The following is a 16,811-nucleotide window of genomic DNA, read 5'->3' on the forward strand; positions in this document are numbered from 1 at the left end:
TAGAAAAACAAACATAGACTGCCCACCCAACTCACGCCCTGACCATACTAAATAATGACAAAACAAAGGAAATAAAGGTCAGAACGTGACAATTACAGTTTATCGACCCTTCTACATGTGAACACAAACAGTGTGTGGAGACAGGATACTTTCCAAGAGTTGAAGCTAAGTCAAACACCTTCCACGTCATCTCCCTCCGGGCTGCTGTCCTCTTCAGTCCTAAACAAACCGATATGATCTGTCTGAAATGATTATATTTCTGTTGCATTTGCATTTTAGCAGTCTTGTCATAACAGGTTCTCTCCTAACTGGGATGTTTTGTTGCTTTTACTTGCTTTCATGGGGTTGGGAAGCCATTACTAACAAGCAACAGCACTTCCAATTTGAGCCCACAACCTTATTCCATGAGTAGTACTTTAACTCAAACCAATTTTCCTTTTTGTTTGTGAATTGTAACTGTAAATGGTATGTTTTCCCTCCCCATTGGGAAGCAGGTGAATAGGCCTGTGTGCCCCTGGGGCTGTGACACGCTTGTGAAGGCTACTGACACGTGAAGAAAAGGTTCTGGAAACATGCTCATTGGATCATGCCCAAATAAGCAAACAGTTTGTTACGTAATGATTAACTCCCAAAGTAGTAGTGTTGCCTATTATAGCAACATTATGACAATTCACTTTGCAGATCATTACAGGCCACTGCAAGCATTGTTCTTGCTCTACTGTAGCTAAACTATGACTATTAAAATTGATTGGCAGATAGTCGTGTTTACTGACTACTAATACAGCTTGCCTAGATCAGAACTATGTCTATAGTAGTTCATCAATTAATGTAGCATAATCTGTCAATTAAAAACCTATTTTATGAAATTAACAGAGTGGTAGATAAGGTGATAGATAATTATTTTGGTTGGGGTCAATGAATGTACCGATGTAGGATCTAAATTTGAGCACCCTGTTGCAGGAGAACTTTCCAGGAAATGTAAAACTTGTAGTGTATTTGAGGTATAAAAAGGCTTCTGAAGATTGTAAATTCCACTATGAAATGTGAGTCTTGATTTTCCCATACGAAAAATGTATCAACCCCCCCAAAAATGTCCATTAATTATAATCCACATAATAATGAACATTTCCTGTTGCTGCAGGATCCTTTTCCTGCTGTAACAAACTGGCTCAAATTAGGATGAGCAGGAAGTATTTACATTATTAATAACGCCCGTTTTCAATAGCCTACAAATATTTGCCGCCATCTAGTGATCATTGAGTTAGTATAAACAAATGAGTGCACAAAATTTGAGATAAATTAGCTTTTTGTAAATATGAAACATTTCTGTTATCTTTGATTTCAAGTCAGGAAACATGGGATGAACACTTTACATGTTTCGTTCATATATTTGTTCAGTATATTTGAAATGATAATCCATGACAACCATATTTTAAAATGTAAAACACATTTTCTGTAAAAAATCATATTTGTATTAATTATATTGGGATTTAATATGCAATGTAATAGGTAGGCCAAATTTTTTTTTTAAGTCATCTATTAGACATTGATGAAATATGGATAAAGGAATAATTTCATATTCCTTCCATATTGAAGTCAAGAGAATGTTAAATGGTTTCAAGTTCCTGTCAAAGGAGGTGGAATCAAATCATTTTTGACCTAATTAATTCTAATAACATAACTTGGCTCCGATTGGTCAGAACTAGACATGTGACGTCCTTGTGCAGAGTCCTTGTGCAGAGTTTGGTCTTGAGTAGTTTATGAAAACTGCTACTTTTGTTGCGCTGGCGTGGAACATTTTCGACTGGTAAGACTTCAATATTCCACCAGACTGTAGTCTTCTTGAACATGCAGAAGTTGAGGATAGGCAATCTATTATAATTTATCGAACAAATATTTATTATTATGTGATGGGCAGTGCGCATTCATGTTATTGAAATTGAGAGTTTGACAGCTCTCACGAATAATATATTTTTTTTAATCAATGAAAAGGCATTAATGACAATAGTTGGACATTCTTTAGGCCAACTCGTCACTATATAATCCTGCTTGCAGTGTTTTTTTCTTCAATAGTAAAAAAGTAATTTGCTATGGTTTCATTGGATTTTCACTTCTGTCAACGCCCTGACTGCACATGTTGTGTTAGTTGAAACACCGAGAACTTGCATATAACATGAGATTACACTCAAATAGAAATGCAGGAGTGTTGCACAGATTCCTTCCAGTTTATTTGAACCACATTTTCAATAGTATTTGTTAGTTGTGGTTTTAAGGACATTTTGGCAAGAGATTGGCTCATTTTGTAGTGGATAATTTACAAAGAGCAACTGCACAAGAGTACACGTTGAAACAGGCACATAATAACTGTTGATCCTTGTTCTGTTCCAGCTACGGACTGTATAGCTACAATAACGTTATTACTATAAGCTACTGTTACAAGACGCATATTACTGATGAACTGTAAAAGGCAGATCCTATCATTCCACTTGATGTATGTCTAACCGCATATTGTGTAATGTGCATATTTCTGTAACTTGCTGTGATGGCCCAAGCACTTTGTTTGGTACACTGAGGAATGGTGGGTGGGGCTTAATAGAAAATGACTCAAGAAAAAGTGAGTCACCCAGTACAATCCTACTTGAGTAAAGTAAAATAGTATTTGTGTTTTAAAAATACTTAAGTATGAAAAGTAAATGTATTTGCTAAAATATATTTAAGTATCAAAAGTAAAAGTATAAATAATTTCAAATTCCTTATATTAAGCAAACCAGATAGCACGATTATCTTGTTTTTTAAATGTACGGATAGCCAGGAGTACACTCCAACACTCAGACATAATATAGAAACAAAGCATTTGTGTTTAGTGAGTCTGTCAGATCAGAAGCAGTAGGGATGACCAGGGATTTTCTCTTAAGTGCGTGAATTATACAATTGTACTGTCCTGCTAAGCATTAAAAATGTAACGAGTACTTTTGGGTGTCAAGGAAAATGTATGGAGTAAAAAGTACATGATTTTATTCAGGAATGTAGTAAAGTAAAAGTCATCAAAAATAGGAAAGTATAGATACCCCAAAAAACTTAAGTAGTACTTTAACGTATTTTTACTTAAGTACTTTACACCACTGAATGTAGCCTTGACTTTCACAATAAATCCATTATTTACTTTAAACAGGTCTAAAAAAGCATGATATGAAGAAAATTATAGTATATTTCAGAAGAAAAGAATAGCATACTCTGAGTTGTCTTGATGTGGCTATGCCAAATGGCTGTGGGCTACACTAGTTTATTTAGCAGATAAGATTAGCTTATAATTCAATGGCATTATTTTATATTATGAAGAATACAATTGAACAAAGCTGAATAAAATATGAATATTTTTTCCAAACGATTTGAGGGAGTGCGCACATGCGGCGGCTATTCTGTGTTGAGCGGTTAACAAAGAAATAGGTAGTCCTATATGCTTAATTTAAAGTTATTAATGTAACTTTAGTAGTTCTATAAATGTTGGGGTATTTGTTTTGATTTTTAATTTATTGGAAGGCTGCATCACGAGACTCTAATGATGATTTGAAAAAAGTCGCTTGAAAGGCATGAGCTCTGCTTAGTTTTTTTGCATCTGTACACACTCCAATAGTGGCTCATTCACAATTTGACAAGCACTTGATAATGCCTCGATTTTAACGGCAGCATCCCCTTTGTGGCCGTAATGCACCCTAAAGAATCCATGCATTTTGCAGCCCAGAGTGCTGTGTTGTGCCCTTCTCCCCGAGTGCTGCGCAATCCACAGGCTACAAGTTAAAACAGACCCATTGGGGATGCAACTGTTTGGGGATGCAACTGTTTGGGGATGCAACTGTGTGCATCCTTATCCAATTCCGTGTTGCATATTGAAGATATTGGAAGAACTGATCACATTTACTTTTCATCAGCCAACAAGATGAGTAGGCCTAACGAACAGCAAAATCACTAGCCTATGTCAGTCTACTATCCCCCATAGAACAAAAGTTGACTATTCAATTCTGTGTGAGAAATAAATATTCCAAACATAGTCTGGGACAGTTGTGGGATGCGATAGATCCCAAATGAATACAACCAGTAGCATCTAAAAAACTGTTTTATACAATGTGGCTGACACAACAGATCAGAAACTTTAGCTTAAAATGTTAATAAACTAGAGACAACTTATTAAAAGGCTGTCTGTCTCATCCTGTCCCCAGACATGTTTCTGTACCTGCTTGGACTGGTGGTGTTTTACTACCTGTACCGCTGGTTCCGGGAGATCCCAAGAGTCCCAGGCAAAGGAGACAAATATGTCTACATCACGGGGTGTGACTCTGGTTTCGGCAACCTACTGGCCAGACATCTGGACGAGCTGGGTTTCTGTGTGATCGCATCCTGCTTCACAGAGAAGGGAGAGGAAGATCTGAGGAAGGCTTGTTCAGGCAGATTCACCACCCTCCACCTGGATGTCAAAAAGAACGAGAGCGTCGACAAAGCAGCTGCTTTAATTAAAGACAAAGTTGGGGCTAGGGGTGAGTGTCTGTGTTTATATTGAAAATGAAACAGTCCTATCATCATCATTTGTTTCCAGTCAAATTATGCAATATTACCAGTTCAGTTACATGTGTTGACATTCATGTTGAGTGCCAGAAGTTGCTAGTGCGCGATGAGACAAGGATATCCCTACCGGCCTAACCCGGACAACGCTAGGCCAATTGTGCGTCGTCCCATGGACCTCCCGGTCGCGGCTGGCTGCGACAGAGCCTGGGCTCGAACCCAGAGTCTCTGGTGGCACAGCTAGCACTGCCTTAGACCACTGCGCCACCCGGGAGGCCCGAGTGCCGGTATCTTTGTCCTTATGTGAAATAATGCATGTTCATAGAGCTACCTAATGACCTGTCACCTTCTAGGCCTGTGGGCTGTGGTGAACAACGCAGGTGTGGCCATGCCCTCGGCCCCATGTGATTGGCTGACCATTGATGACTACAAGTCCATGCTGGACGTGAACCTGAACGGGGTCATCGCAGTCACCCTGAGTGTGCTGCCCCTCATCAAGAAGGCCAGGGGTCGCGTGGTCAACGTAGCCAGTGTGTTCGGCAGGATCAGTCCAGGTGGAGGACCTTACACTGTGTCTAAGTTTGGAGTCGAGGCCTTCAATGACAGTCTCAGGTGAAACAAGAACATTATCCTATCCATGCCATATTTTTCATCCGTGTTTTAATTGTTTTTTAAATTTTTTACATACATTCAGTCATCTAGCAATGGTGAACCATAAGCAATACAACTTTGACTGTTTGACTTCAGCGAATGAAACTATAAAAATCTGTAACATATCAGAGGAAATTTTGTAAACTACCTTGTTTTTCAGGAGAAACATGGTACCTTTCGGAGTCAAAGTCCTCTGCATTGAGCCAGGCTTTTTCAAGACCACCATGACCGACTGGATAGTCCTGGGGAAAAGCTTCAAGCAGCTGTGGGAGAAGATGCCACAAGAAGTCAGAGATGATTATGGACATGATTATTTGGACAAGGGTAAATATAAAAGTTTTATTTTCCTACATTCTGGAATGTATTAATTTGCACAAATGTTTTCTATACATTTCTATGCAAAATGTGGCTGTTTTTTAATTCTGTCTGCCCTCTGTGACATCAGTCTTGCAAAGGATTTGATCTATTCAGAAAGCATTATTCACCCCAATGTTCTAGTGTAAGTGGCCATCTTGAATAGCTAAAGACAAACCTTCCCTGTCCCTTCTAGTGGAGTTGAGGATGAGGGAGAAGCTTGACAAGATGTCCGACGCCGACCTGATGAAGGTGGTGAGCTGTATGGAGCACGCTGTCGCTGCAGTCCGTCCTCGCACCCGTTACTCGCCAGGGTGGGACGCCAAGTTCTTCTGGATCCCTATGTCCTACATGCCAACCAGGTTCGCTGACTGGCTACTGCTCAAGAAAGCCATCATTCCAGCCAAGGCTGTCTACTAAGGCTGATGTAAGATTGCCAGTGTTTATATACTGTCAGAACAAATACTTTATTGTGCTGTGCTACTGCTTGTCTTCAATGTATAAAACACTTTTTGTATCCTACGGTGTGCAGGCCGAAATACAGTATGATGTAAGCTTTGCTACAGACATGGTTTAATCTCTGACAAAAAAATAAATTCCATAATTGCTATTTGGTACCACTTGTTTGCCCTCTTTTATTCAGTGCATTCTCTACGCCAGTATCAAAGATAGTGGTGAAACTGAAGACAGTTCACTCAGGCCGTTCATCATTGGAGAAAATAAATCAGTTACAGTTTACTTAAGGGAGTGGCTCTACCATGGACACCAATTCAATCGCAGCTGGGTCTGGTCTACTTAATTCATTGACTTCCATTGAAACAGAAAATTAGTGGGATGTCTCACTTCCTCTTCCATCTCTGGCCAGTATGACATGGGCAGTGTTGGGTTGGTCTTTGAGAACGTTACAAGATAAATGGGGATTAAGGTCAAGGTTTGACAGTCTTTGTCCTTGGTGTGCTGATATTGGTATGTTGAAGGTTAACCTGCAATAATTGACCAAAAAGGAAGTTTACAAGCTTTGAATCATTCAGAATCTTTCAACTTCACTGATATTATTAGCCGCTATGATTCAAATACCTCTACGTTCAGGAATGAAATATTAAATTCTGTAAAAAATGTAAATATTGGTAGAAGATAAGTACGTCTATGAAAGATTTACACACTTATTTCGATCTTGCAGCCCATGTCAGATTTCTACCTTAAATACATACAGTACCAGTCCAAAGTTTGGACACACCTACTCATTCAAGGGTTTTTCTTTATTTTGATGATTTTCTACATTCTAGAATAGAGAATACATCAAAACTATGAAATTGAATAATGTAGTAAGCAAAAAAGTGTTAAATCAAAATATATTTTAGAATCTTCAAAGTAGCCACCCTTTGACTCAATGACAGCTTTGCATACTCTTGGCATTCTCTCAACCAGAATCACCTGGAATGCTTTTCCAACAGTCGTTATAGAGTTCCCACATACGCTGAGCACTTGTCTGCTTTTCCTTCACTTTGCGGTTCAACTCATCCCAAACTATCTCAATTGGGTTGAGGTTGGGTTATTGTGAAGGCCAGGTCATCTGATCATCAGGTCATCTGCCCTCCAACACTCTCTTTGGTCAAATAGCCCTTACACAGCCTGGAAGTATGTTTTGGGTCATTGTCTTATTGAAAAACAAATGATAGTCCCACTAAGCGCAAACCAGATGCTGTGGTAGCCATGCTGGTTAAGTGTGCCTTGAATTTTAAATAAATCACCGACTATCACATGCAAAGCAGCCTCACACCACCTCCATGCTTCAGTGGAACCACACATGCGGAGATCATCCGTTCACCTACTTTGCATCTCACAAAGGCACTGCAGTTGGAACCAAAAATCTCAAATGTGGACTCATCTGCCCAAGGACAATTTCAATTTCAAAGATTTCAGATTTCCCTTGCTCGTGTTTCTTGGTCCAGACAAGTCATCTTATTGGTGTCCTTTTGCAGTGGTTTCTCTGCAGCAATTCAACCATGAAAGCCTGATTCACGCAGTCGCCTTTGAACAGTTGATGTTGAGACGTGTCTGTTAATCTGTGAAGCATTTACTTGGGCGGCAATTTTTGAGTCTGATAACTAATGAAATGATACTCTGTAGCAAAGGTAACTCTGGGTCTTCCTTTCCTGTGGCAGTCCTCACGAGATCCAGTTTCCTAGTGCTTGATGGTTTTTGCTACTGCATTTGAAACTTCAATGTACTTGAAATTTCCAGATTGACTGACCATGTCCTAAAGTAATGGACTGTCGTTTCTCTTTGCTTATTTGAGCGGTTCTTTAATACAGACTTAGTCCTATTTGGTAAAAGACCATCTATATACCACCCCAACCTTGTCAACGCAACAGATTGGCTCAAACGCATTAAAGACATTGCACAAATTAACAAGGCACACCTGTTAATTTAAATGCATTCCAGGTGACATCATGAAGTTGGTTGAGAGAATGCCAAGACTGTGTAAAGCAGTCAAAGCAAAGGCTGTCTACTTTGAAGAATCTCAAAGACAAGACATTTCACTTTGGTTACAGGGGTGGCAGCGTAGCCTAGTGGTTAGAGCATTGGGCTAGTAACCGGAAGGTTGCGAGTTAAAACCCCCGAGCTGACAAGGTACAAATCTGTCGTTCTGCCCCTGAACAGGCAGTTAACCCACTGTTCCCAGGCCTTCATTGAAAATAAGAATGTGTTCTTAACTTGCCTGGTTAAATAAAGGTTAAAAAAAACGAGTCCATAGTTATATCTTCATTATTCTACAATGTAGAAAATAGTCAAAATAACCATTCAGTAGGGGTCCAAACTTTTAACTGGTACTGTACATTAAACATGTCCACGACCATTTCTCTGCTCAGCAGGGCTAGCGAGTTCAAACTTGTCCTCCACTCACTTTTCAAAATGTAGCTGCAAAGAAAAGTTGCCTAGTATCAGAACGTATGCCAGATGGCCTTTACAATTGCAGCTGTGGTAGGAATCTGGATTGCATGTTAGTGCTGTCTAGTTTGTTTTTGAAAACATCACAGCTCTATTTAACTTGAGCAACCCAATCAATTTAGTTATATGGATCCATTACTCATTGAAAGCCTGTCTAAAAAGCAGAACATCTTTCCCATTTGAGTCATGGGAGACCAGCAGCAAACAACTTGGTTGAACGAGGTTTCACACCGGTTTGAGGGTACAATGATTCTCTACATGGCTTGTCACAAATTAAATTAGGCAAACTATTAGCAACCAGCTAATGGCAATGATTTCTGCATATAGCACCTTTGTCAACATGGCTTGTCTCAGCAGTAAGCCAACAGACAGCCAGCATTTTATAGTTACTGTAGGTCTTAAAATGCATCACATGCTGGTCTAAAAAGCATCTTACAAATAGATCACTGCACTTTGTGCAAGGAATGACAAACTCCCCTCAACTTTAACAGCCATTTTATTTATTCACTCAAGCATTGTACAAAGCCTTTGAACACCATCTAGTGGATCAGTGCTGTAGGATGACATTTTACAACCAGTCTGACAGCACCCAGACCAGAATAGCATTGCAACATTAAAAAATGCTACAAAATATAGTCGAGACCAAACCAAATTGTCAAGACAGATCTTTATTCCATCTTTCATTGGAAACATTAAATATAACTTTTTTGGGATGACAATACAGATATTTGTTGCATGTGACATTCTTACAAATCAAGTGCGCCTTCTACACAACCCTGTGTTGTTTTGCTTTTCTCCCTCCTCCCCTCAGATGAACTTATGCGAGATCCTTAGCCATCTGTGCAGCCTTCTCAACCACCTCCTCAATGGGTCCGACCATGTAGAAAGCTTGTTCGGGCAGGGCATCGTACTCACCTGGAGGGAAAGAATGACCACTTAGCTCAAGACAATCAGAATTTCACAGACAACACCAAGGAAATTCATAAGTTTAAAGGTAGACTGACTGAAATGTTGCCAATAGCAGCACTGCAGATATTGCGATAAGCAAGTTGCAAGACTGTGCATGATTTGACTCGGTTACATGGGAGCCACAGCACCAACACAGCAAAGTTGAACCTCATGCCTCCAACACTTAGTAGTTGCAAAAATTGACCTACCAAGCTTTAAACTTTGCGTATCTACGTCATATCGCAGAGTATCTTTAAACCTAATTACAAGTACTACGTACCATTTAGAATGCTCTGGAAGCCACTGATGGTCTCTTTGAGTGGCACCAGCTTGCCAGCGTGACCAGTGAAGACCTCCGCCACCTGGAAAGGCTGGGACAGGAAACGCTGGATCTTGCGGGCGCGAGACACAATCAGCTTGTCCTCCTCAGACAACTCATCCATACCCAGGATGGCAATGATATCCTGCAGGGACTTGTAGTCCTGAGAGGCGAGAGTTGTAGGCATAATGTCATTCATTATTAGAAGCTGTATACTGCCGCTTTCCATGTCTGTAGCTTGTGAGGTGTGTAACGCTGTTGCTTTTAAGCATTTTACGCCATTGTTATTGCTCTGTCTGCATGCTACGTGTTGCTTGTCCTACATCGCTCTGCATGTGCTCATTGTCATGGGAATGGTTTAATAACCTGCCAGTGTGTGCAGTTAAAATTTGCCAGGTGGCTAAATCCAGCACTTCTAATGAAACAAAGTAATGTGCACTGTCCGTTTAAAAAATAAATAAACTCAATGGTTGGGGTGACCGATACACTGGGGGGCTATAAGACACTAACCTGGAGGATCTTCTGCACGCCACGAGCAACGTCATAGTGCTCGGCGCCGACAATGTTGGGGTCCATGATACGGGAGGTGGAATCCAGGGGATCCACAGCGGGATAGATACCCAGCTCAGCGATAGCACGGGACAACACCGTGGTGGCGTCCAAGTGAGCGAAGGTGGTGGCAGGGGCAGGATCAGTCAAATCATCAGCTGGCACATAGATTGCCTTAGAGAAGACAGGTTGTTACAGTGACAAGTAGCATTTCAGTCTTGAAGCAATGTCAGACTATTGGGTACTACAGACTGCCATGTTAGCATGGCCCTCCAACAGGCCTATGCTGCTTGAAATCCAGCTTACCTGCACAGAGGTGATGGAACCCTTCTTGGTGGTGGTGATTCTCTCCTGCATGGTACCCATGTCAGTGGCAAGGGTGGGCTGGTAACCCACAGCGGAGGGGATTCGACCCAGCAGAGCAGACACCTCGGAGCCAGCCTGGGTGAAGCGGAAGATGTTGTCGATGAAGAGCAGCACATCCTGACCCTCCTGGTCACGGAAATACTCAGCCACGGTCAGACCAGTCAGAGCCACACGGGCACGGGCACCTGGGGGCTCGTTCATTTGTCCATACACCAGTGCTACCTAGGGGTTTGGAGGAGAGGGCAGTTAGAGAATACATCTAGGTCAACCCATAATAGAAACTGACACATCGCACATCAACAGTTATTGCACAAAATAGTACACAGCATCATCTGGATATGTATACAAAATTCACCTTTGCGCCCCTTTCTGTCAAGCAGTCTACGCACACATTCTATAAATCCAGCGTATGTACCACACCGAACACAACTACCTCTGCAAGGAAACATAGCATTTCAATGGAAATGAATGCAATTCTGGTGTACCAAAATGCAATGACGCTGTCGGTGTGTTCGAAGGGTAAAGCTGATGTGAACATAAAGTCAAGTGGGTAATGAGGGCAACTTTCCAGACTGGTGATATGCTACTTAAAAGGCAGAATATGTAACTTTTTGGGAAACCTGACTTTGGATTTATGCAACCAGGAAATGTCAGAGCAATTCCTGTATATTGCACCTTATATTTTGACATTCAACTGGGGGATATTTTTCCCCTGTGACAGCTTTAAATACCATCAATCTGTATAAGACTCCTTAGAGGCTCCTGCTTATGACTGTCAAATGTAACCAGTTGGTCACCTTGGAGGTGTCGTCCTTCAGGTTGATGACACCCGACTCAATCATCTCATGGTACAAGTCATTTCCCTCGCGGGTACGCTCTCCCACACCGGCAAACACAGAGTAACCACCATGGGCCTTGGCCACGTTGTTAATCAGCTCCATGATCAACACAGTCTTGCCCACACCAGCACCACCAAACAGACCTATAGAAAGGAAAGCAACTTACTGTCATTAAACTTTAATTAGCTAATTGCAAAAAAATGAATGAGGATGTTGGTTGTCCCACGTACCGATTTTGCCTCCCTTGGCATAGGGAGCCAGCAGATCTACCACCTTGATGCCAGTTACCAGGATCTCCTGCTCCACACTCATGTCAGTGAACTCCGGGGCCTCAGCATGGATGGCTGCTGTCCTAATCAACAACAAAAAAAGGTATAATCAGAGCCAACACTTCACTTTGAACAAGCAATTTCCAATTGTGTATCATTCAGAGTCGAGACAATTCTAGTAGTCATACATTAAAATAATTGAATATGGATGTAAATATTGTGATTGCCATATCTAAAACTATAAATTGGCTGATAGACAAAGTGCTTACTGCTTAGTGGAGATGGGTCCCCTCTCGTCAATGGGCTCCCCAATGACGTTCATGATTCTGCCCAGGGTCTCAGGACCAACTGGGATTCTGATGGGATCGCCAGTGTCCACAACCTTCTGTCCACGGACAAGACCTTCTGTACCATCCATGGCAATGGTACGCACAGTGTTCTCACCTGAAAGTCAACATAACAAATTATCCCAATAAGCTGTTATTGATTATGCAATGTTGGTACAATGCCTTTGCAAACAATGGCTGTGTTTACACAAATAGACAAATCCTGATCTCTGCCAAATTATTGGCTTAAAAGAAAGACAGTTCTACACAAATTAGGCTGCCTCTAAATGCAGGTCAAATGATTTACCAAGATGTTGTGCCACCTCCAGCACTAGCCTGGACTCACGACCAGCAACTTCCAGTGCATTGAGGATGGGTGGGAGGCCCTCATCAAACTGGACGTCGACGACGGCACCGATGACTGCTACGATCCTTCCATGGGCAAAGGCGGCAGCAGCAGCAGGTGCAACGTAGTCTCTACCTGTAAAAGTGCATTGACCAAAAACCGTATGACCTTGTTGTGAGTGAAATATCAATAATATGCCATGTCTGCTGACCCATGCCAACCTAGCCTACACAATGCAAGGAGTTGGAAATGTAACATCACCTGTGTAGTTAGCCATGTGCACAAGGGAAAACACCAGACCTGCCAACCCTGTCCAACTTTTTAGAGTACCAGACACAGGCAGCAAATTTGAGATTCAACTAACATGCATAACACACCCCGAATTGGAGTTCTTTCCTTTCCTGAGTACTACAATTATAGAATTGTACCAAATTATGCCTAAAAATGTTGGAATATTTTTGACAGCATTCCATTTACACATGGTAAAAGTCACTAACTAGAAACACAAAAGGCCTTGATTCTCAGAGTTTGTTAAATGAAACAAATTAGGTACAAAAGTCTTACCCACGATAAAAACCCATTAACTGATATGATAACAAATGTCTGAAGCTGAGCATCAAATATACATATTGTCCATAAGAATACAGACCGCAAACTGGCTACACAAAGCTTAAGTAGGCTAGCACAAAGGGAATCTGAACGCTGTTCGCTAGAAGAGGCCAGTGTTTCAGCCTATTTCTTTGCAGCACATACATCATTTCAGATTTTCGAAATTGAGAACCTCAAATCTAGTGCAAAGGCATTTTAGAAGCATTGCCTCTATAGCTGATAACGGACACTCATTCTTAATCCCGCAGTTTTCTAAACTCCCGACTCCATGTAATGCTTAGATGCTTATTTATTTTTGATTATATAAAAAAATAAAAATTTGTGGCGCGGATCATAATTACAGTTAGTCTATGAGGTTGCGTGATCCGCGTAATATTACGTGGAAATACAACTAATGGGACGCATAATTAAATGTATCACTCGCACAATTGAGACCAGTTATTTTTCGTATTTGCATTTAAATTTCTCACTAACAAATGCGAGTGAACTGCTGGCACTTCAGAGCCCACTGAATGTCCATCTTATGTTCGCTTAACGTTAGCTTGAAACAATGTGTTTACGTTTCCACAACACGGAGTCGAAAAGGGATTTGTCCATGTGTTTACGTACAGCTGACAGTTGGCAAACTCAGCATCACAACAAACAGGAGGGGCTACGTCGAATAATGATGTATTAATCGCCATGTCCGTAGACAAACTCCGTTACATGTCTGTGTTGCAACTCGAGAATCTGGACGTTAAATTTACTCAGTGGATTAATTTGATGAAAAGTTAAATAAAATAAAATTCAGGCCCTATTCATTTCTGGGTACTTTTAACTCGGATGTCGTACCTGACAGAGAATTGCGTAGTTGGTACGCAAAATTGGTGCATGTTGGGAGGTCTGAAACACCGAAGCAAACTCAATGTCAAGTATTTTCGGCCATGTTGTGCAGGAGAAATGCTACAGCTCAGCAGTTAAATTATTAGAAAACTAATACCTTCGAAGACCGACACATGTCAAGCCAACCGAATTACTAAGGTGACATTGCTATTTCTGTAACTTCGCATAATAAGTGAACCCTAGCTAGTTGTCAGATGGCTAGCAAACTACTGTAACGGTACATTAACCAGACAACGTGTGAAGAAGTCGAACTGCTAGTTAAGAAAAATATTTTGAAATCAAATTTATACTCGTTATAAACTATTTGACTACGAAATAACACCGACAGTGATTCATTTAGTAATTGAATGACACTTGACGTTGGCTGGCTAACTAGCCACAGTATGGACTCGCTAGCGCAAGCCTCCAAACCTCATGTCATACAAAGGTCATTTCAATTTACACAAAAATCATGTCACTCAGCTATATGTTCTTAAGTCACATTAATATAACTACTAAATCGAATGCATGGCGTAAGTTCCACGTTCAACATTAAACTAGTAGACGAGAAATTAAGCATGGTAAAAAATGTGAGGCCTGCTACACTGAAGAAAGCCAGCGTTTTGCTTTGGGCTAAAGTTGACTAGCAGTTAGCCTAATACCAGTTCTGTTCCAAACGGTTTTTACAATGGATTAGCTACCTCTGTAATATGCTTGCAAAACTTACGTCCAAGGACAGATGGAGAGCCAACGAGGGCCTTCAGGGGCTGGACCCCGGGCTTAAGTGCCTGGAGAGCCCCGGTGCAGCAGCGTCCCACAGCTCCTAACATTGTCAAAATGGCTGAAGGTGGAAAGAGACGAAACGACTTGTGCCTTTATAATGAATGACCGCGGAGCTGAACAGAGCGTGCGCGCAACTCCAGGGCCAAACTGAGCAGGCGCACTTCGTGATTTATTTAGCATTGATTGCTACTTCCACATATTACTGTCATACTACAACACTTGTAATTGTCTTCGCAACATTACAAATCACGTATCATGTCAATTCAGTAAGAATAATCATGTACAATGTTCTAACAACCTAGATAACAACATTCAAACTCAAGGTCACTATAGGTGTGTGTGCGTGTGTGTGTGTGTGTGTGTGTGTGTGTGTAATGCAGTAAGTGAATATCCATCTCCCCAAAACACAGCAACACACAAACATACATTACCTTTGGAAACTATTCAGACCCCTTGACTTTTCCCACATTTTGTTACATTATAGCCTTATTCTAAAATGGATTTTTTTTTAAATCTTCAGCAATCTACGCACAATACCCCATAAAGACAAAGCGAAAACAAGTTTTTAGACATTTTTGCAAATTTATTACAAATAAAAAACTGAAATATTTTATTCAAACCCTTTGCTATGAGACTCAAAAATTGAGCTCAGGTGTATCCTGTTTCCATAGATCATCCTTTAAATGTTTCTACAACTTGATTGGAGTAAATTCATTTGATTGGATATTAAAAGGCACACACCTGTCTATATTAGGTCCCACAGTTGACAGAGCATGTCAGAGCAAAAACCAAGCCATGAGGTTGAAGAAATTGTCCGTAGTGCGCCGAGACGTGATTGTGTCGCGGCACATTTCCGGGGAAGGGTACCAAAAGATTCTGCAGCATTGAAGGTCCTCAAGAACACAGTAGCCTCCATCATTCTTAAATGGAAGAAGTTTGGAACCACCAACACTTTTCCTAGAGCTGGCCGCCCGGCCAAACTGAGCAATCGGTGGGGAGAAGGGCCTTGGTCAGGGAGGTGATCAAAAACCTGATGGTCACTCTGACCGAGCTCCAGAGTTCCTCTGTGGAGATGGGAGAACCTTCCAGAAGGACAACCATCCCTACAGCACTCCAACAATAAGGGCTTTATGGTAGAGTGGCCGGTCAGAAGCCACTCCAAAGTAAAAGGCATATGACAGCCCACTTGGAGTTTGCCAAAAGGCATCTAAGGACTCTCAGACCATGAGAAACAAGATTCTCTGGTCTGAAACCAAGATTAAACTCTTTAGCCTGAATTCCAAGTGTCACATCTGGAGGAAACCTGGCACCATCTCTACAGTGAAGTGTGGTGGCAGCATCATAATGTGGGGGTGTTCTTCAGGGACTGTGAGACTAATCAGGATCGATGCAAAGATGACTGGAACAAAGTACAGAAATCCTTGTCCAGAGCGGTCAGGACCTCAGACTGGGGTGACGGTTCTCCTTCCAACAGGACAACACAGGAGTCCCTTTGGGACAAGTCTCTGCATGTCCTTGAGTGTCCCAGCCAGAGCCCGGACTTTAAACCAATCAAACTTCTCTGGCCCAGGAGCGTGAAGGTGAACGGAAAGGCTCTGGAGCAACGAACCGCCCTTGCTGTCTCTGCCTGGCCGGTTCCCCTCTTTCCACTGGGATTCTCTGCCTCGAACCCTATTACAGGGGCTGAGTCGCTGGCTCACTGGTGCTCTTTCCGTCCCTAGGAGGGGTGTGTCACTTGAGTGGGTTGAATCACTGATGTGATTTTCCTGTCTGGGTTGGCGCCCCCCCCCCCTTGGGTTGTGCCGTGGCGGAGATCTTTGTGGGCTATACTCAGCCTTGTCTCAGGATGGTAAGTTGGTGGTTGAAGATATCCCTCTAGTGGTGTGGGGGCTGTGCTTTGGCAAAGTGGGTGGGGTTATATCCTTCCTGTTTGGCCCTGTCCAGGGGGTATCATCGGATGGGGCCACTGTGTCTCGTGACCCCTCCTGTCTCAGCCTCCAGTATTTATGCTGCAGTAGTTTGTGTCGGGGGGCTAGGGTCAGTTTGTTATATCTGGAGTACTTCTCCTGTCTTATCCGGTGT

At 41.8% G+C, this 16,811-nt stretch overlaps 2 protein-coding genes across 2 annotated transcripts; one reads left to right on the plus strand and one right to left on the minus strand.

The window, feature by feature from the left end:
* The first annotated feature begins 1,695 nt into the window (after positions 1-1,695).
* LOC109879426 (retinol dehydrogenase 7-like) lies at positions 1,696-6,179 on the plus strand. Its single transcript, XM_020471598.2, has 5 exons — positions 1,696-1,807; positions 4,218-4,532; positions 4,911-5,169; positions 5,369-5,532; positions 5,759-6,179. The coding sequence occupies exons 2-5, from the start codon at positions 4,220-4,222 to the stop codon at positions 5,980-5,982; spliced, it is 960 nt and encodes a 319-aa protein (XP_020327187.1). The 5' UTR covers positions 1,696-1,807; positions 4,218-4,219; the 3' UTR covers positions 5,983-6,179.
* A 2,813-nt stretch (positions 6,180-8,992) lies between these two features.
* LOC109879410 (ATP synthase subunit beta, mitochondrial) lies at positions 8,993-14,873 on the minus strand. The gene is made up of 9 exons (XM_020471589.2): positions 14,674-14,873; positions 12,438-12,611; positions 12,074-12,248; positions 11,766-11,887; positions 11,494-11,678; positions 10,637-10,918; positions 10,292-10,504; positions 9,743-9,944; positions 8,993-9,429 (listed from the first exon to the last, which is right to left on the minus strand). Exons 1-9 carry the CDS (start codon positions 14,774-14,776, stop codon positions 9,332-9,334), a joined length of 1,554 nt encoding a protein of 517 aa, XP_020327178.1. The 5' UTR covers positions 14,777-14,873; the 3' UTR covers positions 8,993-9,331.
* Between the last annotated feature and the right edge of the window lie 1,938 nt (positions 14,874-16,811).

The sequence above is a fragment of the Oncorhynchus kisutch genome, linkage group LG16 (genome assembly GCF_002021735.2).
Source record: "Oncorhynchus kisutch isolate 150728-3 linkage group LG16, Okis_V2, whole genome shotgun sequence".
Taxonomy (NCBI): domain Eukaryota; kingdom Metazoa; phylum Chordata; class Actinopteri; order Salmoniformes; family Salmonidae; genus Oncorhynchus; species Oncorhynchus kisutch.

Coding starts and splice junctions, on each gene's coding strand:
- LOC109879426 (XM_020471598.2), top strand. CDS start 4,220: ATGTTTCTGTACCTGCTTGGACTGGTGGTGTTTTACTACCTGTACCGC. Junction 4,533..4,910: donor AGACAAAGTTGGGGCTAGGG/GTGAGTGTCTGT, acceptor GTCACCTTCTAG/GCCTGTGGGCTGTGGTGAAC. Junction 5,533..5,758: donor ACATGATTATTTGGACAAGG/GTAAATATAAAA, acceptor TGTCCCTTCTAG/TGGAGTTGAGGATGAGGGAG.
- LOC109879410 (XM_020471589.2), bottom strand. CDS start 14,776: ATGTTAGGAGCTGTGGGACGCTGCTGCACCGGGGCTCTCCAGGCACTT. Junction 11,888..12,073: donor GGACCCATCTCCACTAAGCA/GTAAGCACTTTG, acceptor GTTGTTGATTAG/GACAGCAGCCATCCATGCTG. Junction 9,430..9,742: donor CTTCCAGAGCATTCTAAATG/GTACGTAGTACT, acceptor CTTTCCCTCCAG/GTGAGTACGATGCCCTGCCC.